Source organism: Malaya genurostris, chromosome 2 (genome assembly GCF_030247185.1).
Source record: "Malaya genurostris strain Urasoe2022 chromosome 2, Malgen_1.1, whole genome shotgun sequence".
Lineage (NCBI taxonomy): Eukaryota > Metazoa > Arthropoda > Insecta > Diptera > Culicidae > Malaya > Malaya genurostris.
Genome location: NC_080571.1, coordinates 84,834,309 through 84,858,552, shown reverse-complemented (window position 1 = coordinate 84,858,552; position 24,244 = coordinate 84,834,309). Strand labels below are relative to the sequence as shown.

Below are 24,244 nucleotides of genomic sequence, written 5' to 3'. Positions count from 1 at the left end.
TTAGAGTAAAGTGACTAAATTCGACAAAACCTCTGAATGCTTCAATCGACAACAGGGCTGCAAGGGCTTCCTTTTCCGCTGGGTGATAATTACGTTGTGGGGTTGAAAGTTTTTTTGAAAAATACGAAATAATTCGTTCGTGATCCCCTTGAACCTGCGTTAAGATTCCGGCCACAGCGACATCCGAAGCGTCGGTTTGTATGACAAATTCTTGTTTAAAATCAGGACTGGACAATATTGGAGCCGTGATGAGACGCTCTTTCAAATCTAGGAAAGCCTTTTCCGCGGCTTCCGTCCACGGAATAATTTTGCATTTTGTTTTCAATAATTCAGTAAGGGGGGCAACTATTTGGCTAAATGTCGGTATAAACCGACGATAGTAATTTCCCATACCGAGAAAACGTCTCAATTTAGTAATGGTAGTCGGTCGTTCAAAATCGACGATGGGACGGATTTTCTCTGGATTGGGTCTCAGTCCTTGGGTAGATAAAAGGTATCCCAAAAAGGGTAATTCTGACACACCAAAACGAGATTTCTGTAGATTGATTGCCAGATTCGCAGCATGAAGCCGACGAGCAACCTCTGTCAAAAGGCGGATATGCTCATCGAAGGTTTCACTAACGATGATGATGTCATCCAAATAGACAAAAACTTTTGGTTCCAGCTCACCAAACCCAAGTACTCGATCCATTAGCCTTGAAAGAGTGGCCGGACTATTGATTAAACCGAATGGGAGTTTGGTAAACTGAAATAGACCTTTGCCCTGCACACAAAACGAAGTATATTTCCTTGATTTCTTTTCTAAAGGAATTTGAAGAAAGGCTTCGGACAAATCAATAGTTGATAAATAGTTGGCTTTGGGTAGTTGACCTAGTATGCGTGCTGGATGCGCTAACGGGTATGAGTCTCTCAATGTTCTTTCGTTTATTTTCCTTGCATCCAAGCACAAACGTACCTTTCCTGTAGGTTTAATTATGGGAACGACATTTAGGGACCAATCAGAATTTGTTCGCTCAATTATGCCTAATGTTAACATTCTTTCTAATTCGTCTGCTACCAACGATTGCACCTTTGGTGACATGACGTAGGGAAATTGTCTGACGGCGGGTTTGTTTTGCCATTCATCCTTCAACTCGATCACATGACTAATGAGAGAAGTGGTTGACACTACATCTTGCTCTGCAACTTTGAATAATTTTTTTACTTGTTCTATTTGTGCTGCCTCTAATTCCGTCAGTGTGAAATCCGTGGTTGAAGGAAGGGTCAATTCTTCTACCGACGCGGTGTATTGAACCATCGGGACTATGTTAAATTTTTCCCAAAAGTCCATTCCACACAGACAGTCAACGGCTAATCTGGGAACAACTAAGGTGCGGAGTATTTTAGTTCGTCCTTCAAAAGTGAACGGTATATTGATTTCTCCGATTATATCTAAAATGTCGCCTCCCGCGGTTTTTAAAATAACGGGGCGAGAAAGAGATTGCAGTCGATGACTTTTAATCTTCGAGTACATAGAACAATTAATCATCGTAGATTGACTTCCGCTATCTAGAAGCGCTTTCGATGCTACCCCGTATAGTTTAACGTGGATATAGGGTCGATTATCGTGATTATTAGATAGTGTTATTTGGTTAACTTCAGTAGGGTTAGAATAAATGGTTTCGGGGGCGGGTTGCCACCAATGGCTAACATCAAGATGGGATAATACTGTATTCACATGCGCGGGGGTAGACTCGGTGGAGGGCGACTTACGTCCACCTGAATCCCGTTTTTTTTACAATACGGACAGTTAAGGGATTCAAATCCTTTAAATCCGCAAATTAAGCAAAAAACCTTCATGGCTTCACGACATTGTTCATACTGATGATTTGATTTCCCGCAATTATAACAATCTTTAAAGTGTGGTGGCCTGTATGCAGCAACCAACTGATTAAGGGTTGGACCGGGTGTTTGTATACCCGATGCTACTCTATTAATTTGTTTTTGATATTTTTGAGATTCATTTAATGATTCGTTTCGATTAGTTCGTTCCGATACCCTTTGAGAATTTTCAGTTGATGATTTATTCTGTTTAGTCAATGGAGTATTCAAATTTATATTTTGGCTAGCTGAGTTGTTGAAACTTTTCTTGCTATCGGGGTTCTTGTCCTTTTGCAACGAGATCAAGTTTACTGGTTTTTCAGTTCCAAACATGCGGTTATATAACGAAAAATTATTGGCATCTACTTTTCGCCCTGCTGCGATTAAGGAGTGCAAATCATTAATAGGAAGAAACGTTAGTTGACGTCGATAATCGGAACGCATATTTTGGTGTACTATTTTCATTTTTTCATCTTCTTGTAACTGAGATGGCATTGAACGGAATAATATTTCTAAATCAAAATAATACGCTTGAAATGATTCATTACGTTGCTGTTTACGCCAATAAACTTTAATTTTTATCATGCTATCTAAATCTGGATGGGCAAATGCGTTCCTAAGCTCGTGGACTAAATGATCCCAACTAATAAGGCGACCGCTTGATCGCATCGAATGATACCAATTTAAAGCTGGTCCACTGAAAAGATGTAAGGCCGAGTCGAAGAGTTCTTGGTCAGATACTTTTTCTGAGAGGGCTAAACTTCTCACTTTAAACAAAAATTCGTTCAGGTGTAGCCCTTGGTCGTCACCTGTATACTTTTCAATTGCCCATTTTGACACGGGAAGCGTTCTTTGGTGTTGCATTGGGGGCTGCAAACCCCAGTTTGACTGATAGTTACGAAATGATTCTCTATCAGGTAGCGAAGGGTAGCCTTGTGGCATGAACCCGGATGCTGCCGAAAAAGTAGAAGCAAAATTATTAGTAGAGTGTGGTTGAAAGTAACTGGTTTGATTGGCTCCGAATGGTGCCGCCGGAAAACTAAACATGGACGGCTGAATTGAAGTGGACGGAATTGGATTTGGAGCTGACGAGCACGGCAAATGGCTCGTATATGGGCGGTACCAAGGCACAGCCGAACTATGAATGGGATTTGATAAATGAGAGTGAGTGAAGTTATTTGAATATGATGAAGAATAGATTGGTACACCCGATGTACTGGTATACGACATTTCCATACCTGCTCTGAATTGCGTATTGTTCGAATTATATTCCGATTCTGTTGTAATTCCATGGGAAAGGTGACGGTGTGACGTCTGAAAACCTACCGGGTTACCCAATGTGGAACCCATACTGAGAAACTCAGTTTGAGCACCACAATCTCGAACCACTGGACGCTGTTCAGATAGCTGTAAGTTGAACTCCAGATTGGCTATCACCTCTTTGAGATGGCTCTCGGTCTCTTCTCCCTTTTTTCGCATGCTAAGCTCCTTTACAAGAATCGATCGGTCAATTTCAATTTTTTCTGCCTCTGGGTGATTTAATAAAATTGATTCTAGTGTCAAAGTTTCTTGGATTGGTGTTTCCGGTTCTATGTCTTCCTGATCTGACATTTCTGATGGTTCATCATTTAAATCAAATCGAACCGCTTTATAAAAAAAATAATATAAGTGATCAACAACAATTGTGAATAGTGTTTCCAGATCATCTTTTATATTGCCTTCCGCCTGACTCATAACCATAAGAATTCGCCCACCTAGATGTAGCAAACGATCTTTTCCCGATACGAACCCATCTTTTTTTTCGCGGAACACCTTTTCTAATTCTTCTAACTTTTTCCTACATACCTCTTCTTCCTGACTAGAGTTACCCTTAAATGTTTTTATTGGAATTTCATCTCCTTGCTTTTCTGCCTTCAATTTTCCTCGCAAACACCGTAGCAGTTTCGAGCGGTCCCCATCGATGAGAATCTGTCGAACAATCAACTCAAATTTTAATTCTTCATCTGGGCGCATATCATAATACCACTCTGTAAATATTTCATGCCGATTCGATGATTCGGGAAAGGAGTTATAAGATTCCATTTTCGCGTGACACTTATGTAAACTCATTTATAAAGCAATATTACATAACAACTTATTTTACACTGGGCGAAATGAAACGTATAAATATCGTACTTGGATTTATTCATCTGCTAATGACGAAATCTTTTTTTCGTGCCTTTGAACGTCGAACTTCAAGGTTAAATCATTGTATCATCCACCATATCTACAACAGACTGAATTTTATCGCGATAAAGTGTTATTTTATCGATCTTCCCCTTCACAAATGAAAAAAAAATATTCGAAAGAAGTATATTTTTGTTGTAAATTTACGTTGGGCGCCAATTGTAACACTACTTAGGTTCATTTCTTTGAAATTTCTTATTTGAACTAATATTAACCTGCATAAAACTCTCAGGGCAACAGGGGAGCGATCAACAAAATAACACTTACCCGGATCTCAAAGGTCTCACAATTTTCTTTTACTATATATAATTAAACAAATCTATTAGAAGTTCAAAACTCATGGTAATTTTATTTAAGGTAAGCATAAAAAAATTATTATCAAAAGCATTTCATTTGTGAAAATCAGGAAATAATGTAACAAGGCTTAATTTATTTAACTATTTAAGTAAATTAAATATTTGCGCACAAAAAAAAACGTTGGCATGCATAATCGTTGCGGCCGTCGGACGGTGGGGCGCCTTCGACGATATCCGAACAACTGCTGCTGGCGATCCCGATGCACGAGATCAGAGCACTCCGAGCGAGAAAGATGGCGAAAGAGACATACCTTGGTGAGTGAGCACGTGTACACGTACTATGGCCGCGGTCCCTTTCGTTGAGGCTGTCTCCGTCGATATCACTAGCACCCGTATCCTGGGAGGGTACTACACACTTTAGGCCAATATCACTGGTGTATTCTAAATTTGTGGCCGGAACGGGGACCGTATGTTGATGGACGGTCTGAACTTATACGACACGCGACACTAGATTTTGTTTCATTGTGCACTTTAGAGTGGGTTTTTTTTAGAGGAGGTGAAAGTCACTTAACACACATCGGGCATTCGCACTAAAAGTCGATCTCTAACGTTCACTTTTCCGATCTTCTTTTGGCGACACTGGGACCTGAGTCCACCACTCTGCGACTTCACCTCCGCACTTTGTTAGCCCGATCGTAACTTTTTGGTGATCCTTTGATCACCCGCGCGTCGTATCACCACGTTCCGAACCGTACTAGTGTCAAAATTATACAAGAGAGACCTCGCCTTTACACTGACCTCTTTTATAGCTCGGCTCGGGCTCGTCTCAAGCTCATCTCGAAGAACGGATACTGTGGTACCACTGGGCAATAACCAGCGATGGATGTCAAGCAGAACTTATCTCAAAATTGGGATGAGTAAAAAGATGTTTTCCGGTGTACACAATTTTAGATTAAATTATTAGTAACCTATCTTTAATGAGTGTTAAATGGAGAGAAGTGACTTGGCGCAATTTATCTAATTTTGTTTAAGTTCATTGAATGTAGTTAAAACTAAAAGTTATATAAATCAATATAAAAATTTTAAGTTGCCCGTCAGTTGGTCATTTGATTATATTTGAAACTCCTACTGAGTCACTTCTCACAGCATCACTACTTGCTAAGTCAACCCCATCTCGCTACCAAAGCTCGTTTATTCAAATTAGGTACCCATTGGAAACGTACCTTGATAGTAAGCTGCAACATTGTTTGCAGTATATTGACTCAACTAGCATGATACTTTCAAACGTTTTACAGTGATTAAAAAAAAATGTACTTAAGAAAATGGAAAAAATCTACTTTTGAGAAACGGATTGGAACCGGTGGGTTACAATGTGAAAAATTTTTATACTAATCACCCTGTATCTCTTAAACCGGAAGTTGGATCTGACTGATAAACAAGATGTTTTATAGAATCTTAAAACTTTTCATTTGAATCTTAGATCGGTTCAGCCATTTACGAGAAAAATGAGTTACACAATTTTAATTTCGCTCCATCCTCCTGTAGCTCCGGAACCAGAGGTCGGAACCAAACATAATTCAGGAACCTTGTTTGGGAGTATACGACTTTCCATATGAATCTGAGTTTGTAGAAAACGGTTGAGTCATCTCCGAAAAAATTGAGTGAAATTATTTGTCACACACACACATTTGCTGATCTCGACAAACTGATTCGAATGGTATATGGCTGTTATGTTCTTCCAGCATTTTTTGCTGTAAGTAGTTTAAATCAATATAATTATGGAATTGCTTTCAAGTCGAAAAATTCTGCCATCATCTAGTTTACATATGTCATATTCGAACGATTATGTTGCCAAAAACGAACCGTGCTAAAATCGGTCCGAGGCAAAATATCATGCTGTACACAGTCTTTTGGGTACTCAGAAACAAATGTATGTAACAGTATAAAAAATCGTGTTTTTCTTTGCCAGACAGCGCTCAAAACTTCTACTGCTGGAATAGGGGAAAAATCGCTTACACAAAAATTTTGATATTTCCGTTAAAAATGCACGGATTTTAACAATCTATGGCTTGTTAGATAGGTATTACCGTGCGAAATCTAAGTCTGAAAATGTATTCTGTTTTTAAGGTCAATTATGACAGATACTGTCAAAAAACTGAAAATCTTGACATAAAACTTCGTATAACTCAAAAAGTAAACATCCGATCTCAAAAGCATTCAATAGCGTTCAGGGTGACGGGAAGACCTTCCATTTGCGACTAGTTTGATCAAAATCACACTCAGACACGTACCTTTGCTTTGTTTGTAGAGCTGAATCGATTGGTGTATAACACTCAGCCTTCCGGGCCTCGGAAAACTTATCTAAAGTTTGAGCGAATTCTATTTTTTATAATAGCTGCTCAATATAAAATTTGATGATTGAAAAAAATCTCTAGACCAGTGAAAAATACTTCATTTGCTAAGGAGTGTATCTAAAAGTAGTTAGCAGCATTGATTATTCAATAAAAAAACGAAAAAAAAAACCTATTTTGACATCAGTTTTCGATATATTGTAGAAAAATTACATTTTTATGCATTTCACTGATTATATTGAAGAAAATCCTAGTTTCTGTGAAACGCTCATACCTTGGACTTGTCATTCTTCATTAAATTTTGTGTTACTTTTGTGACTTTCCTGGTGGCAGCTGTCCAGTTTTTTTTTGAGCTCCCACATGTTTTGGGACACTGTACCTTCCTTCCGAAAGTGCCGCTTGACAATTGCCCAATATCTTTCAATTGACCGAAGATCCGCGCAGTTCGATGTTGATGTCGTTTTCCACGAATTGTTCATTATTTTTTGACAACCACTGTAGAACGGTATTGGCGTAGTGGGATGAAGCCAAATCCGGCCAGAAGAGAGGAGGAGCCTTATGCTTTCTGTACAGTGGCAGCATTCTCTTCTTCAAACATTCCTCCTTGTACACCTTGGCGTTAATTGTGCCCTTCGTGAAGAAAATCGACGACCGCAAACCACAGGTACAAATTGCTTGTCAGACCAACACCTTCTGCCCAAACTTTTCTATCGCCACCGTGGTGTCAGCGTCGTCCAGGTCCTGGTACACCGATTTCGTATAATATTGCGGTCCGGGCAGCGCTCGAGAGTTTTCCTTGGCGTAGGTTTCGTCGTCGATCAGGATGCATCCGTCTTAATTCTGTAGAATCCGGTTATAAAGTTTTCGCGCTCTTGTTTTGACCTGAACTTGCTGTACCAGGGACTTTTTCGGCACCTTCTGTTTCTTGTACGTTTTCAGGGAGTTTCGAAGTTTGATCCGTTGAATCATCCCGATGCTGGTGTTGAACTGCTTGGCCAAATCCCGCGTCGACGCCGATGGGTTTTTCCTGATGTACTCAACCACTTTTAAGTCCCGGCCGGGCTGGCTTAAATTGATTGCGCAGCTGTTATTGACATGTAAACAAACATGTCACCGCAAAACACGCTGCAAAAAATTAAGCCATTTCAGAGTAATAACTGTTTGAATGTTGCTAACTACTTATCGATACACTCCTTATAACGAAAACACAGAATTTTGCCATTTCTGGACGATTTGGCGTGGAATTACTCAATAGTAAATGCTCTTGAAAATGGTATTTTCACTCTAAGCACCCTTTAGCTATGGAACCGGTAGTTGGATCTGGACCAAAATCGGGGTTTTCATTTGATTTGACAACTTAAGATAAATATGAAATGGTTGAAATCGGTTGAGCCATCTTCGGGTAAAGTGAGTAATATTTTTATAATTTTTTAACACAAATCACACAAATTGACTACACAACAACTTCCAAACATGCTACAAACTGTTTACTGATAAAAGTGCAAAAATTAAGTATACAAATGTTTAAAATGTAACATTTTTTTAGCAGTAAGTACGTCTCGTGCTTCGTGCATGCTTATATCAGCTACCAGACGATACGGCATTGCTCAAATTCTAAAATAGCACTGACTGCATATTCTAATTTGGTTTTATTCATACCAAACCGCGTTATACTCTGCTGACTCTGTTTTTAGAAGGTACTACAAACATCAGACTTTACTACATTTTACTCATACGACCCGTGTTTGCATAATCTTTCTTTTTGGTAAATGCATAACCCTTATATATTTTTCAACAAAAATCCTTCAATCCAGAAAAGATACTTCAATTCAATTCCAATTAGATGATCAGTCATCCACCAGCTCGTATCATTTGAACGAGAGTTGATCACGGTAGATAAACGCAACCGCTTTAAATTGTATGCTTCCATTCGGATATTTCGAGAAAAAAAAACGAAACTCAAAATGAACGTTTCCAAGTTCAATAAGCAGATTCAACAATCAATCGATAGTACATTTCAAGCAATGGTGGTTATCACAGTCTGAAAGCTCCCGCTAGCATCACGGCGTGGTTCCAATTCGAGCTGCATCCGTCGTTGGCCGAGCTCTCGGCAAAGAACCAGCAATCCCAGACCGAAAAATCCGTTTACCGCCCAAACCACAATGATGACAATATCCGGTGAATTCCACAGCAACGCGAGCAGTGCGAAAAATCCATACGTGGCCAGATTGACCAACGAAAAAACAACTGCCATCAGCAAGGTCAGTCGATTTTGTGGACACAGCTCCAGCAGCAGGGCAAACGCGACTCCACATGTAAAACCCGTCATTGGTAGAATCATTCGGGCGGCTATTTCCTCCTCGAAATATAAGTAGATCAGACCGGCGGTGAAACTGGTTAGGAACGAGGCAATCATCACATGGCTGGTGTTCAGAAATAGGCAGAAAAATCCTAGCAACGTAAAACCGATTCCGTTGTAGGCAATGTTCCAGAAAGTGCCCAGGAAATCATCTCCCGCGAGAAATGGAAGAAACGGTCGCAGAAGGGTTTCATTGTTGTTTAGGAACCTAAAAGTTAATGATGTTGATTATAGGGTTAAACGAAAATATTCGATTTATATTTACCATTGGATTGTGACGTTGCTGATGGCAGATAAGATAACAACACTAAATGACGTAACTGCGATGAGTTTGGGAAACTTAAAGCTCGAGTCGTTTTCGAACAGTTCTTCGGGTTGTTTCTTGGACAGCTCTAGCGGAAGGAACATTGCCAGTTGAATAGCTGAAACTGGCAGATTGAGCACGTACTGAGTTCCTTCCCAGTGCTCTTCAAGCTCATCCAGTATCCATGGTAGTGTGGCAGATCCCAAGCATTGTGCAACGACACCGTAAATAACACCGGAGAATCGATCCGAGCCCGAACTGAAAACGATGATCTGATAGTAAAATAGTACCATTTTTCCGGCCCAAAAAAGTTCCGACACAAATCCACAGCCCATCAGTAGGCCATTCACGTCACTCGCAAGTCCAAATATCATATAAAAAACACCGACCAAAAAATGCCCAAGGCCAACGATTTGACGCACCAAACGAAGATGCATCGAACCGTGCAACATCCAGCAAACTATGCTAGGTGCCATGATTCGTGCCAAGTACAAGTTCGGTCGGTAGTTGATTTCGATATCATCTTCCGGTTCCGCTTCTTCCTCGATGCCCGTATAAAATCCGGCCACTTCTGCTTCCACCTCAGCCTCTGCCGCTGCCTTCCGTTCCGCAACTCTCGTAAATGGGTCATAACCGAAGCCTGTCAAAGCCAAGGCCACGACGGAAAAGTAAAGCGCACAACTCGGTACGACACGAACGACCGATTGATTATCGAATGAACTTCTCGGGCGACTCTCGAAGCTCAAAACACTTGAACTGTGGCGATGATCTCCGCGTAATTCAATCATCACCTTTCTACGGCCAGCAGCCGAAAAGCTGCTTTCTCTCACTCAGCCGAGTTGCATCGAAACTGTGCCACTGCCGAACGAGTGCAGTTTTCACACTCGAAACTCCGTAACCCACGGAAACAGTTGCAGTTGTTGGTTCGATTCGAGCTTCCGCTTCCTGTCAGAGCTTATGACCTACCTACCTACCTACCTAGCACCCGAGTCCTCTCCGGGGTCGCTTTCCCAGCAGCTGGAAGCCCATTGGCGCCGGAATGATGCAGTCGATTGTAAACTTTTCATTTCGATGAAAACTCTTTGCCGTTGATGAGGGTTGCACTTGTTGCTGCTGCTGCTGCTGCTGCTAATGTATTTTTCCACCCGTTTCCGCTTTTCCGCGAACGTCGGAATCGGGTGGAGGTTGGCCGGGTTGAACAATGCAATGCAAACTAACTATTGCTATCAAATCGATATTGCTAATGATGGCATGAGTTGATGACCAACGAGCAAAATTGTCCCGTTCGCTGGTGCTCAACTTTTGCTCGGTGCATATTGTTTTCAACGGGCAATAAAAAAAAACTGATATATGTATGTAGCACCATACTCACAGCTTAATTTTGACATTGGATTTTGCCCACGCATCGTGAAAATTCGTACTACTCGCACGCTAAGTTAAAGATATTGTTGAGTGCGGCCAAATCAATCGTTACCAACATAATTAAACGTTTAGGAGAACGTTTGTCGATATTCAGGAAACTGAAATTATGGAGAATCGGAAGCAGGAGGCCACAAAAACGTTTCAAATAACCAACTTCTCCGTCCGCGAGATGTCGCTAGCAAGCAAGCCGTGAGTGTGAGTTCACAGTTACAATCGTACATCGTACTAAATTGCTCATAAAATCTGTTGTGATCCACCTAGCTCTGTAATGATGCCTTTCTCATAACCGTTCTGTTCTCGTAAAAAAAGTTTGAGAGTGAGTTTTTGAGCGATATAACCAAAGTCGGTTCGTTAACCATTAACTAACGAAATATTCAAAATTGTACACTTTTAAGTCCAGTTTTGAAGATTGTGTCCCACTTCGACAATTCAAATGATGGTATGAACTTTTAAAGGCTAATCATCTTGAAGTTTTGGAATTGAAAGTAGGATGTAGATAAAATTCAGCAGCATTCTTTGGGATAATAAAGCTTGGTATACTTAAGTCTTTTCTTATGCGATAGTTACGTACCACTTACAAAACGCTCAACTCAAAAAAACCGTAAAACTTTGAAAATTCACTTGGGAAAATCGCATAACTTAAAATTTCCTTGAATAAATCACGTAATTATGAAATTTTACATAGAAAACTGCATAACTTTGAACTATTGCTAAAATAGATTAAAAGTATTGAAAATTTTTCATAAAAGACCGCACGACATTGAAAATTTCCTTTAATAAGTCACATAACTTTGAAATTTCACATACAAATTGCGTAAAAAACCGCATAAGATTGTAAATTCGCATTAAAAATACCGCTAAACTTCGAAATTTTTCACAAACAAATGCATTAGTTCTAAAATTTACTAAAAAACGAATAATTTTGTAAATTTGCATAAAAAACCGCATTACTTTGAAAGTGTACATAAAAAATACTGCATAAGGAGTGTATCGAAAATAAGCTATTCACATACATTGGTGTTGTACGCATGCATTTGTGATGGTTTTATATGCTCAGATCACAGCATGCTTTGCATTTGGCTGTCAGCTTTCGTTTGTTTACTTGTTTGTGCGGTTGAAATTCTGCGATTTCAAAATGTCGCGTATTAAAAAGGAAGTGAAAATTAAGGTTCTTGGACACATGGCTAAGTGCGAAGGGTATTACTATGCGAAAATTGGCGACGCAGTTTTGAATGCATCATGCCAGTGTTAAAACCATCATTAATAAGTTTGGGGAACACTATTCTTTGGATGAGCTACCAGTCTTCCAACCCGAAACTGGGCCAAAAAGTGGTATTAGAGATCATGAAGAACAAATCAATGTTAATACGTGATTTGGCCATAAAAGCAGGAACGAGCGTCGGAATGATCCAGCGTATCAAGAGGCGAAATCACCTGAAAACCGACACGAAGCAGAAAATCTCGAAATAAAATGTAGAACAGAAGAAGCGAGCAGCAACAAAGCAGTCCGGAAATTGTATTCGCGTCTTTTGCAGTGTCCGAATGCATGCGTTTTGATGGACGATGAGACTTATGTAAAGGAGGACTGAAAAGCCCTTCCAGCCTGAGCGATGCGGACAGGTCGATTCAAGTGGAGAAATTCGGTCTAAAGGTACTAGTATGGCAAGCAATATGTTCCTTTGTTTTGAAATCAACAATTTTCTACACTACCGGAACTTTAAATGCCGAAATCTATAGATCTGAGTGTCTCCAGAAGAGATTGCTGCCTTTATATAAAAAGCATAGTACACCTCCATTGTTTTTGGGCGGATTTAGCGTGCCAAAACCACTTTCAATTGGGCGTCCAAAAAATGCGATGCAACACTTGTCCGGAACTTGATGAAGAGCGTTCGATCAAAAGTTCGAAAATTCGTGGAGGAATAAATTAAATTTCATCCGGTTTTCATTATGCTCAAGTTTAAACAATAAAGGATCAATTTTTAGTTTGAATAAAATATCGTTTTTTATCATAATTTGAAAGAACAATTTGTGGATAACTTATTTTCTTTACACTCCTTAACTTTGAAAATGTGCATAAAAACCTACATAACTTTTTTAATTCACATATAAAACCATATAATATGAATATTATAAAAAACGGATAATTTAAAAATTTGTATAAAACTACCGCATAATTTAGAAAATACGCATAAAAAATCCCGCATAACTTTAAAATTTTACATTGAAGAGGGTAAAACATTAAAAACTAGCTTGAAATATACCGCATAACTTCGAAAATTTGCGTAAAAAATCCGCGTAACTTTGAATATTTGCTTAAAAACTGCATAACTTTGAAAATTCACATGAAAACCCGAAGAGCTTTGAATATTCGCTTAAAACCGCATAATTTTAAAAACTTCCATAAAAATGCCGCTTAACAGAAAACTTTCTTGTATAAAAAAAATAAAAATACCCATGAAAATGCCGCATAACTAAAATATTTCTTTAATAAAAAATTTTAAAATTTTCCATAAAAATGCCGCATTACTAAAAAATTTCAAAATTTCCCCAAAAAAATCGCATAAATTTGCAGAAAAAGGAAAAACGTACACACTAAGAAAAGTTTACATCTTTATAGATGCACATAAATGGAGCGTCGCGATTCACTTACATTCACGATTCAAAACATGTAAAGATAAGTCATATCAGTATCTTCACAGTTAATGTAGCTTAAGCTTACATCGATATAGACGCGAAGTTTATTTTTATATGTTAGTAGATGTAATGTTGTGTCATCACCGAAGAAATTATGGCATGTTTGAATTTACGTCAAGCGTAAATTTCATTTTTCCTAAGAGTGTGCATAAAAACTACATAACTTTGAAAATTCCCGTGAAAAAACGAAGAGCTTTGAATATTCACATAAAAGCCGCATAATTTTAAAAATTTCCATAAAAATGCTCCATAGCTGAAAATTTTCTTTAATAAAATTTTAAAAATCCCCTAAAAATGCCGTATAACTAAAAATTTTCTTGAATAAAAAATGATTTAATTAAAAATAAAAATGATTTAATTAAAAATAAAAAATTTCAAAATCTTCTTTAAAAAAATCGCATAAATTTGCAAAAATTTGCAGAAGAAAGGAACATTGAAAATTCGCTTAAAATCTGCATAACTTTGAAAATTCGCATGAAAAACCGAGGAGCTTTGAATATTCGCATAAAAACCGCATAATTTTAAAAATTCGCATCAAAATGCCGCCTAACTAAAAATTTTCTTTAATAAAAAATTTCAAAATTTCCCCTAAAAATGCCGCATCGCTGAAAATTTTCTTGAATAAAAAATTTCAAAATTTCCCTTAAAAAATAGCATAAATTTACAAAAATTTGCAGATAAAAAGAACATTGAAAATTCGCAGGAAAAACCGAAGAGCTTTGAATATTCGCATAAAAATCGCATAATTTTAAAAATTCGCATAAAAATGCCGCATAACCAAAAATTTTCTTTAATAAAAAATTTCAAAATTTTCCATAAAAATGCCGCATAACTGCAAATTTTCTTGAATAAAAAATTTTAAAATTTCCCTAAAAAAAATCGCATAAATTTGTAAAAATTTACAGAAAAAAAGGAAATTGAAAACTTGCATAAAAACTGCATAACTTCGAAAATTCGCATGACAAACCGAAGAACTTTGAATATTCGCATAAAAACCGTATAGTTTAAAAATTTCGCATAAAAATGCGGACTAACTAAAAACTTTCTTGAAACAAAATTTCAAAAATTCCCTTAAAAAGATTGAATAACTTTGAAAATTTGCAGAAAATAGATACTTAGGAAACTCGCATAAAAATGCAGTAAAATTTTGAAAATTTGCTTGAAAATACCGCATAACTTTAAAAATTCCCACGAAAACGCATAACTTTGAAAATTTGCTTGAAACCCTAATATTTTTGACAATTCGACAAATAAACTTTTGAATTTTGCATTTAAAAATCGCATAATTTTGCATATGCGCATTCATAAACTTCGTAGCTATGAAATTAAAAAATCGACATACCCCTGAAAATTTGAATGAAAAATCCGCAGAACATTTTGCAGAATTTTGCATTTAAAAAACCGCACAACTTTGAAAATTCGCCTAAAAATCCGCACATCTTTGAAATTTTTTCATAAGTAACACTAAACAATATGATCTAGTGTTATCACGAAAAAATGTTTTTTTTTTAATACCGAATTTGGTATCTCTAAAATCGAATGTTTTTCTATGCCGAATGTTTTAGAATTTTAAATTCGCATAAAATGCTGCATATCTTTGAAATTTCGCAAATCGATAAAGTTCAAACAATGCGAAAAAATTAAAAAAATGCGTAACTTTCAAAATTCGTATAACTTTGAAAATTGTCATAAAGAAAACCGTACGAAAATCGCATAAATAGAGACTTGAGTGTATATGAATCCCGAGTTTGTAAAAACCGGTGTTTTTGATCACATCTCTAAAACTTCCAGATTCTGATACCGGGAACCGGCATAGCCAAAGTAAGTTTTCTAACGAATCGTGCCATGGTATAGTAACTAATGTAATTTAAGGAAATGTATAATTTGGATATTTAAAATCTGTTGGAACAAGAGGTTTTATGCCTGCTGGAGATAGAGTTGAAAATTTGAGTGAAAAAGTGGGCTTTTCCCTGCTTCAAGTAAAAAAAAAAACAAATAAAACTAGGACAAATTTTTGTTCGGTTTAAACAGATTTGCTGCTTTTTATATCGTTTAGTTATAAAAATACTCTATTAAAAATTCAGCTTGCCACTCGTTTCCTTATAGTACTTGGACAGGTATTCTGACTTTTGTGATGCCCTGTAGCAATTTATGGAACCTTTTAACCTTTCACTTGAATAGCTATGAGATCGAAGAATCTTCTACTTGAACATAAGTTTGTGAGCGACGCCTCAGCCATTTCTGAAAAATCATTTTATATCACTTCATAGGTATAACTATGTAAGTCCAAGTCGGAACCAAAAGTCGGAGAGATCAGGTTTCTTAGGCACACTCACGGTTCAGGGGGAGGGGGGAGGTCACCAATTTTCTGCCGAGATGAGTCATCTCTCGAGATGTCTGCCTTGCGGGGTTTTAACTTAGATTTCGAAAGTTTTGATTTGATTATAAAAAGGTACCTCCATTAACACTCCTAATACCAAGCCTAAAAAAGTTGGAACGGTAACTTTGCGCTATCATAGCTCAGTTGTTACTCGACCAATTTCGATAAATTTAACACCCCCGAATTTTGTGAAGTTTGTAGATTATTTTAAGTATACCATTATTGACGATCGTTTAAGAAAAACTAATGAAAATCTGATTTTTCCCGTTCCAAGTTTTTTTTCAAGCTCAAAATGTGCCCTATCTGCATTCATGCGGCACCTGCATCGCGAATCGGATATTGAGAACCTCAACTTTACCGAGTCATAACTTTGTTGTTAGTCAACCGATCTTCAAAATTTGTTCACCATTGGAAAGGTACTACTTCCACAAATAAAATGCATTGAAAAAAAAAATTAAAAATAGGGTTGTCTACCCAAAGCTATAATGAAAATTGTAGATAGTTGACCTAAGAAAAGATGAGACTATTTACAATGATCGTAAATATCTCGAAATTCAAAGCGATGGCCTATATATTTTTACACATTATTCAATTGCTAGTGATACCAGCTACAATTTTCGCTCAACTACCATTCCTGCACAATCAAAAGGAAACATTGAACAATCGATAAATTTATAAATATATATGAATTTTTCATTTTTTTTCACATGTTTGTATATAACTCAAAAATTAAAGCGATTACATGTAAATTTTTTGATTCAAAATATTGGAATCATTACCAGAAACAATGTATTGATGACCAAAATTATATATCCGTTCAAAGAAGCTCAAGAAATTTGATACAAATACAGAGAATTTCTATTATTGGGAAAATTTTGCCAAACAAAATCAAATCAAAACTTTAAAATTTTATGACATATAATTTTTTATTATTTTAGTTGGAAATTTATTATAAACAAAATTTACAAAAAAAACTGAAACTTGGATTTCACTGAAAATCTTAAAAATTTTGGTAAATATACCCAAACTCTAAAAATAATTATGTTTTTATATTGGACAAAAGATCTAGCCAATTTTTATGCACAACCCAAACAGAATTGATAACTAATAAAGTTATTTTTTTTGTTTTAGGTTTTCCGTAAAATCTCAAAAAATCGGTAGAAGATCGGAAATTTCAAATTTTCTGATATATATTGCTTTCCAACGTTTCTGCAAATCAAAGTGAAAATATTGGAATCCGTTTTGATTTCATCTGTTTCAAAGAGACGTAGAATTTGTTTTTTATTAATAAAATAAATTTTGTGACAACACAAACATTTTAAATTATTTCAATGGCTTTGTACAATAAGAAATATAACGTAAAATTATATGAATTTCATATACTAACCCATGGCAAAAGAAACCAACTACAATTTAAAAAAAAATATTGCTCATCATCTATCTACAGTTTCCATTATAACTTTGAGTAGACAACCCTACTTTAGTTTTTTTTCAGTGCATTTTATTTGCGGAAGTAGTACCTTTCCAATGGTGAACAAATTTTGAAGATCGGTTGACTAACACCAAAGTTATGAATCGGTAAAGTTGAAGTATTCAATATTTTCTATGCGACGTTTATGCCAAAGCAAAGAAAAGCAGATAGGGCATATTGGGCGCGTGAAAACAACTTGGAACGGGAAAAATCAAATTTTCATTGGTTTTCCTTTACCAATCGTCTGCTACAAATTTTTGAAATCAATCTACGAACTTCACAAAAATCGAGGGTGTAAAATTTATTGAGATTCGTTGAAAAACAGCTGAGCTATGACAGCTCAAAGTTACCGTTCCAACTTTTTTTTTAGGCTTGGTATTTGGAGTGTTAAAAGAAGCTTTGAGAGCGAATTACAGACTTTCTTTCAAAACAAGTTCATTTTTTTTAAAAACAAGTTCACATGATCAATTGCGTTGTAACATTCCGGCCCTCGTAAATCTACACATCGATTTTCCTAACTTAATTTCATTGCTACGTCAAGCAGTGTTTCTAATGTCATTTTCGCTTGAAAAAAATGAAACAGACCCAGGTGGTACATTTTCTGAGTCCAACCTCAGTTGTTGCACCTATCGCAGTCGCCTTTGGAGTTCTTCTCCTTTCATAGACGATAATTTCCGTAAGAATTGATAACAAACTGGGTTCCACATTTTTATTGGTATCTTATCCAGACGGAAAAAGACCATTCCTGAAAAAATCGTCCAACGGTATCTAACAACTGCTCTCTGGAGCCACAAAATATTAGCCTGCACAATGGGTTCTCCCCCGAAGGAAACAAGAAACATCATGCCAACTAGAATCGTTGCAGTTCGATCAAGGAGCACTAGATTCGGTACTCTAGGTCACAACGAACAAGTTGCAGTTTAGAAGCGCTTTCGGATCGTGCAGTTGATTTCGGATCCGTTGGTAACAAAACTCAACACCGAATCGTTTTTCTGTGAGCTGGAAACTGGAACTGTTTGAAATTTATTCACAAATTTCCTCAATCTAAAGACTGTCCCAGAAAGTATGGACGCACTTTAATTTTGCTGTAAATAATTCCCAAATGTTAGATATTCAAATTTTATTCGATATACTGATAATATTAGACTACAACAACAGAATATTATTCTCAACATTTGCTACTTAGCCATTGTAGACTAGCTGGCGCACCTTCTTGCGAACCTTCCTCATTAAATTCCGAACAGACTTCTTGGCGACAAGTTTTGACACTTTTTTCCAATCTTTTTCGAACTGTTGAATGGTTTCGGCTGCCGAGACATGTTTCCTAAGATGTGCCTTCGTTCATGCCCAAAATTCCTCAATTGGTCGAAGTTGTGGGCAATTTGGTGGATTCATGGCTTTTGGGATGAAAGTGATATTTTTGGTAGTATACTATTCTACCGTTGATTTCGAGTAGTGGCAAGAAGCAAGATCTGGCCAGAAGACAACAGGATCCTTGTGGCTTCGAATCATGGGTAGAAGTCGTTTTTGTAAACATTCCTTCATGTATATTTCGCTGTTCATTGAAGCAACGGTGATGAAGGGTTTCGAAATCTTACCGCAGCTACAAATTGCTTGCCAGACCGTAGCTTTTCTTACCAAATTTTTCGACTTCAATCGATGTCTCGGACTGGTTTAACACTTGCCATTCTCGCACCGTATAATATTGTGGTCCCGGCAAGGATTTGTAATCGAGTTTCACGTAGGTTTCGTCGTCCATGATTATGCCGTTCAAATTTCCAGCAAGAAGCGTATTGTACAACTTTCGAACCCTCGGCCTGATCGATGCTGCTTGTTTCGGACTACGTTTTGGTTGTTTCTGCTTCTTATAGGTTCGAAGATTCAAACGTTCTTTAGCACGAAGAACATTTGACTTCGAAGTGCCCACTTTTCTGACCACATCTCGAACTGAAACCTCCTTCTTTTGCTCGAACGCCTTCAGTGTACGTTTATTCGAGAGTTAGCAGGACCTTTTTTCGGTTCATCCTCAAAGGTGTTATCCTCATCGAACTTCCTGATTGCATTTCGCACGGCTTTTTCACTTACTTCTTCCTTTTTTGCTATCTTTCTCAGTGACAGTCCGCATTCTGTGCACCATTTGTACACAATTTTTCAACGTTGTTCTGCTGAAAGTCCACACATTTCGAAAAAAAACTAATGAAAACGAATAAACAACTGCACAAGTGGTTAGAGAAGAGTGTAAACAACAGGACGCAGCCATAAACATCGACAGATTCTGAACCATTGCGAAATGGCAGCGGTTTTTGGATGCGTCCATACTATCTGGGACAGTCTTTAGTACATTTGATTCTATATTTAGGATGAAATCAAAATATAGATCCGGGTAAAAGATTAATCTCCACAGATTAAATTTGTCGTTAAATTCTTGTTGCGGAAAAAATGCATCAATATCCTTATTTCTCGAAAATGAAAAAATAGGGATGTAATTTTTAAGCAGGATTCGATCAGGGACTCCCACATTTCAACCTCCTCGCAAAACTCTACGTTTCATTTAACTTTGAAACTCTGAACTCTGGAGCTCCCTGTATTTTGCAGCGTCTTTCGACGTCCTCTGCTAACGCCTGGGGCATACCGCAATTTCCTATACTGAGCAAAATTAATATTTTCACATTATTGTTGAAATTCCACATCATGTCAAGTAGAGCTAATAAAAATCATTTTCATTTACTTAAAATAGACCAAATCGACAAAAAATGAATTTCACTCTCAGCTCCGCTTACAAATGTTGAGAACGAGAGCCATGTCCAGTCAACGACTAGAGCGAAATAGTAGTTCCAAAATTGTGTTTTTTATTTCGTTCGTCATTTTCGGTTTTCTGAGAAAATCGTATACTGTGCAGTATCGATATTCAAGCGAAGCTTCGAAAATCGGAAATGACAGAAAATGATTCACAATGAGTTTTACCTGTTGCTGCTCGTATTTATAGTAGTTTTGGTTTCCAAAGAGGTTCTGAAGTGTAATTACTTTAATTTATCATATTTTAGACACTTTTTAGACCCAAACGTCACCGATTTTCATCATTTCGAAGAACGAAGTTTGAACTTAGTCATATCAGAACTTGTTGCGGATTGCTACTAGGGAAGACCAAAAATGCCCGAAATGCCAGTTTTCCTTGTTTTCCTAGCCCAGATTATAATAGAAACAATATCATCGCCATTATCAACTAAACCATAATTTACAGTAGAGACTAGAAAACCATTAAAAAATTCTCTTATATGCTAATGTCTGAGGTGCGCTTAACCCCAGGCCCCTTCGAACAAACAAATTTACAGCGAAACTGCAGCTGCCCGCACAGGCGCATGGAAAAAGTTTTTATTATTTTATGCTACACACACCTCCGCCTCCAACAACGCCGTCATCATCGTCATCATCACCGTCATTATCATCATCAATGCGCGATAGCAACAGCTGCAACTGCAGTTAAAGCTCAATGAAGTTTCTTGTTTGAAATGTGTTTTTCTTTTTTTTAGTTTTTGTTGAGCTCGAAATGAAAATCCATATTGACTTGTTTCTGTCGTGATTGTCGTTTTCTCTTGCCCCCGCCGCCACCGCCTTCCTGCGGCATTTTGCGTGTTTCATTTTATTTATGGAATTCTTTTGCTCCCTTTCTTCCTTCCATCGTCGGGTGACAAATTTACATCCTGATTATGGTGAGCAGATTGAAATGTCTCTTTGTTGTGGATTTCGATTGGTAAATTTTTGAATTAAAAACTATATAGTAAATCAGTTATTCAAAACCGATTTTTTTTTATCCGATGTAGATTTTTACAATTTCAATTCAAAACACAAAAAAAAATATTTTTCAATATTTAAAATCATATCGGATCACATTTTTCCAGTCATGCTCAATTTATTCCTCTAATGACAAGCAAACTGCGAGTTGAACGCTGTTCAACTTCGGTAAGATATTTGGATTTTCACGGTCCAGTTCCGCACCCGAATTCACTTCAATTTGCGATTAGTGCTGGCACGGTGAATTTCATCCGTTGCCACTTTTCACCGCTAACCATATGGGAATGCAATTCTTTTGAAGTGGCGTTCCATTTACCGTCATCACCACCATCACCTCTATTCAAACTCAAAAGCTCCAATCGGTGACCAGTGAGGTCAAATTAAAAATATTCACTTTTATCTTCCGCCACTTTTCACACTGGAGCGGAGGATTCCGGTGGCTGTTGTGTTGCTCGCCAACCAAACAAAATCAAGCAAACTGATCAACGCCGAATCCGGGCAGAGGGAATCTCGTTTTACACACACACTCGTCGGTTCGTTAGGAGTCACCGTTGACCAATTTGTGGGTGCACTGAGCCGCGAAAAAAATCACTGCCCCATCCTGATGCAGTTTACAGTGCGGTCGCTGGGATTTTTATCCTAATAAAATAACAGTTTTGTGTCCAATCGACGAGGTTGTATTTTATAGGTTTGTGTTGGTTAGGTCGGTTTTGGACTGAACTGGCAGTTTGTGGTCGCGAGAGGTGCTTATTGCGAGTATATAACAAGTACTTATCTTATCAACAATGGATTATCAAAATGCAAAGGGGAAATAAGTTTTCACTTGAAAAATTCTTTTTTTAATAGAGGTTTTAACCTTATGTTCATTCACCTCTTCGGGCCAGAAAAGTTTTCTGACCCTATGTGCGGGGTTGGGGATCGAACTCAGGTGGGCTGAGTGAAAGGCATCGACTAACCCGTCACGCTATACCCGTACCCTATAAAATTCCTTATAAATTATTTGTTCATACGAAAAGTTAATTTTCGTGTGAAAAAAAATATTTCTCAGCTTTGTTATTTTGTTAATTTTCCAAAAATTCTACAACATAACTAAAGCTCAAATAATGAAACATAGATAAAATTAGTTCTGCCTTAGATTGTCAAAAAACTTGAAGTAAAGTAATTGGTCGAAACAGATAGATATGCTGATAGATATTTCTACTGATACTGATTCACGAAACTAAAAAATGTTCAAGCAAAGGATACTGCGAATTTACCGCCCAAAATTAAACTATGTCAACCGATCGAAGCGCCATCTGCATCTCATTGTCGGTGTTATCAGATTTAAATGGAATGTGTGAAAATTAAGAAGTCAATCGTCTGATTCAAGGTGACAATCTGAAATTGGTCTGCAACAAACCCATCCTCGAGTGTTAATTTTTTTTTTCAGTAGACTAAACTCTGTCGATTATTCGGGGAACATTTGATCAAACTCCGTCGATTATTCGGGGAACATTTGATCTATTTTTCCTTTGGGGTAAACGACGTGCGCGAGAAGTTTATAACCGTGCAGATATTTCTTGCGACCGTGCTTAACTAGAACGTATGTAAATATAGTTTAAACTGCGAGGAGGATCCATTTGGGTTTTTTTGTTTTGGTTAGAGAGTAGATATCGACATTATTTCGTATCGCGTAAGACGTTGTTGTTCGATTGAAGATGATCGAGTGATATCTTGCCACTTTTACGGTTGTATAATGAAAAAAAATGATAGCGATAGCGAACCTCCCGGCAGCCGGCTGTACGGACTCTCACGAGTTTCGAAAGGAATTTTGTATTTTAGTGAGAAGCACATATTAGAATAAAAGGCGAACAAATTACAACATACTCTCGGTAGCCGGCAACCCAGAGCAATGAACACATGATAAACAAACAACCCCTTCCCGTGATGCATGTGGAAATGTAGAGGATCTCTTCGTTTCTAGTAGCAACATGCATTGAACTAACAATCCTTCCTTCCCAAGTAGATCTGCATTCGGACGTGGCCGCCGACGCACACCCGATCAGATGCACATAACAAAATCATAACACAAGTATATCAACAGTTGATATGTATAACAATTGGTGTTATTTTGAGATACCTTATGATCGAAAAAGAACCGGAATTTTCATTTTAAAATTCCCGCGCTTGTCCAATCGGTAAACTTTTATTCTCTCAACGTTGGCAACACTTTTATACACATTCTGTCAAATTTTGACGCATATCGTACGATTAGTTTTTGTTTGGCGTCTATACAAAGAAGTTGAAAAATTTTCGTGTGGCGATTTTTATAATGGATGAAAATTTAGAACAACGGCTCGCCATCGAAGCGCCATTCGGTCGATTGTTGTGCGGTTTCGACGTCATATTCATAGATCCACACCTCATCACCAGTTATGATGCATTCGATGAATGCGGGGTCACTATCTGCGTTGGAAATCATCTCTTTGGCCACATCATCACGACGCTGTTTTTGATTGAAAATCAGCTTTTTTGGCACTAGCCGAGAAGCGACGCGTTTCAAACCCAAAACATCAGTTAAAATGTGTTCGGCTGATCCATAATAGATGCCCAACAACACAGCAATCTCTCTAATCGGTACAGAACGTCTTTGCAACACGATTTGCTTCGCCGATTCAATGTTTTCTTCAGTAACAGATGTTCTTGGGCAGCCAGGGATCTCATCATGATCCAAGCTAGTACGACCACCTTTAAAGCGTTTATACCATTCGTATGCCCGTGTTTTTCCTAGACACGATTCACGATTTCAAGGTTTCGGAACACTTAAATCCATTTGCAACACAAAATTTGATGCAAGCACTGCTCGCTAATAATCAAAATTTCAATGATTTATAATTGAAAATACGTGGCTTGATACATTCAAATCGAAACTTAGAAATATTTCCAATCAAATAATAAAATAATATTGATAATTGATACAAAATATACTGAGCTGTAAGTGTTTAAAACCTGACCACATTTCTACGTGTATTTTTCCTTTAGTTGGAGTCCTATATGGAAAATAGAGATGTGTTCCACATCAAAAAACGGCGGAAGCAAAGTTGTACACC

The 24,244-nt window shown here is 37.4% G+C and overlaps 2 protein-coding genes across 3 annotated transcripts in view; one reads left to right on the top strand and one right to left on the bottom strand.

Annotated features, from left to right (window-relative positions):
• The window catches only part of LOC131432661 (uncharacterized), a 711,303-nt gene that overhangs the window by 489,741 nt on the left and 197,318 nt on the right, over positions 1 to 24,244 (top strand). The gene's annotated exons all lie outside the window — the stretch shown is intronic.
• Positions 8,750 to 10,359, bottom strand: LOC131432662 (uncharacterized). Its single transcript, XM_058599067.1, has 2 exons — positions 9,358 to 10,359; positions 8,750 to 9,300 (listed from the first exon to the last, which is right to left on the bottom strand). The coding sequence occupies exons 1-2, from the start codon at positions 10,182 to 10,184 to the stop codon at positions 8,751 to 8,753; spliced, it is 1,377 nt and encodes a 458-aa protein (XP_058455050.1). The 5' UTR covers positions 10,185 to 10,359; the 3' UTR covers position 8,750.

What these genes read in the sequence shown, in the direction of transcription:
- LOC131432662 (XM_058599067.1), bottom strand. Translation starts at nt 10,184, where the DNA reads ATGATTGAATTACGCGGAGATCATCGCCACAGTTCAAGTGTTTTGAGC. An exon ending in AGCAACGTCACAATCCAATG is followed by an intron (nt 9,301 to 9,357) that starts GTAAATATAAAT and finishes ATTAACTTTTAG; the next exon opens with GTTCCTAAACAACAATGAAA.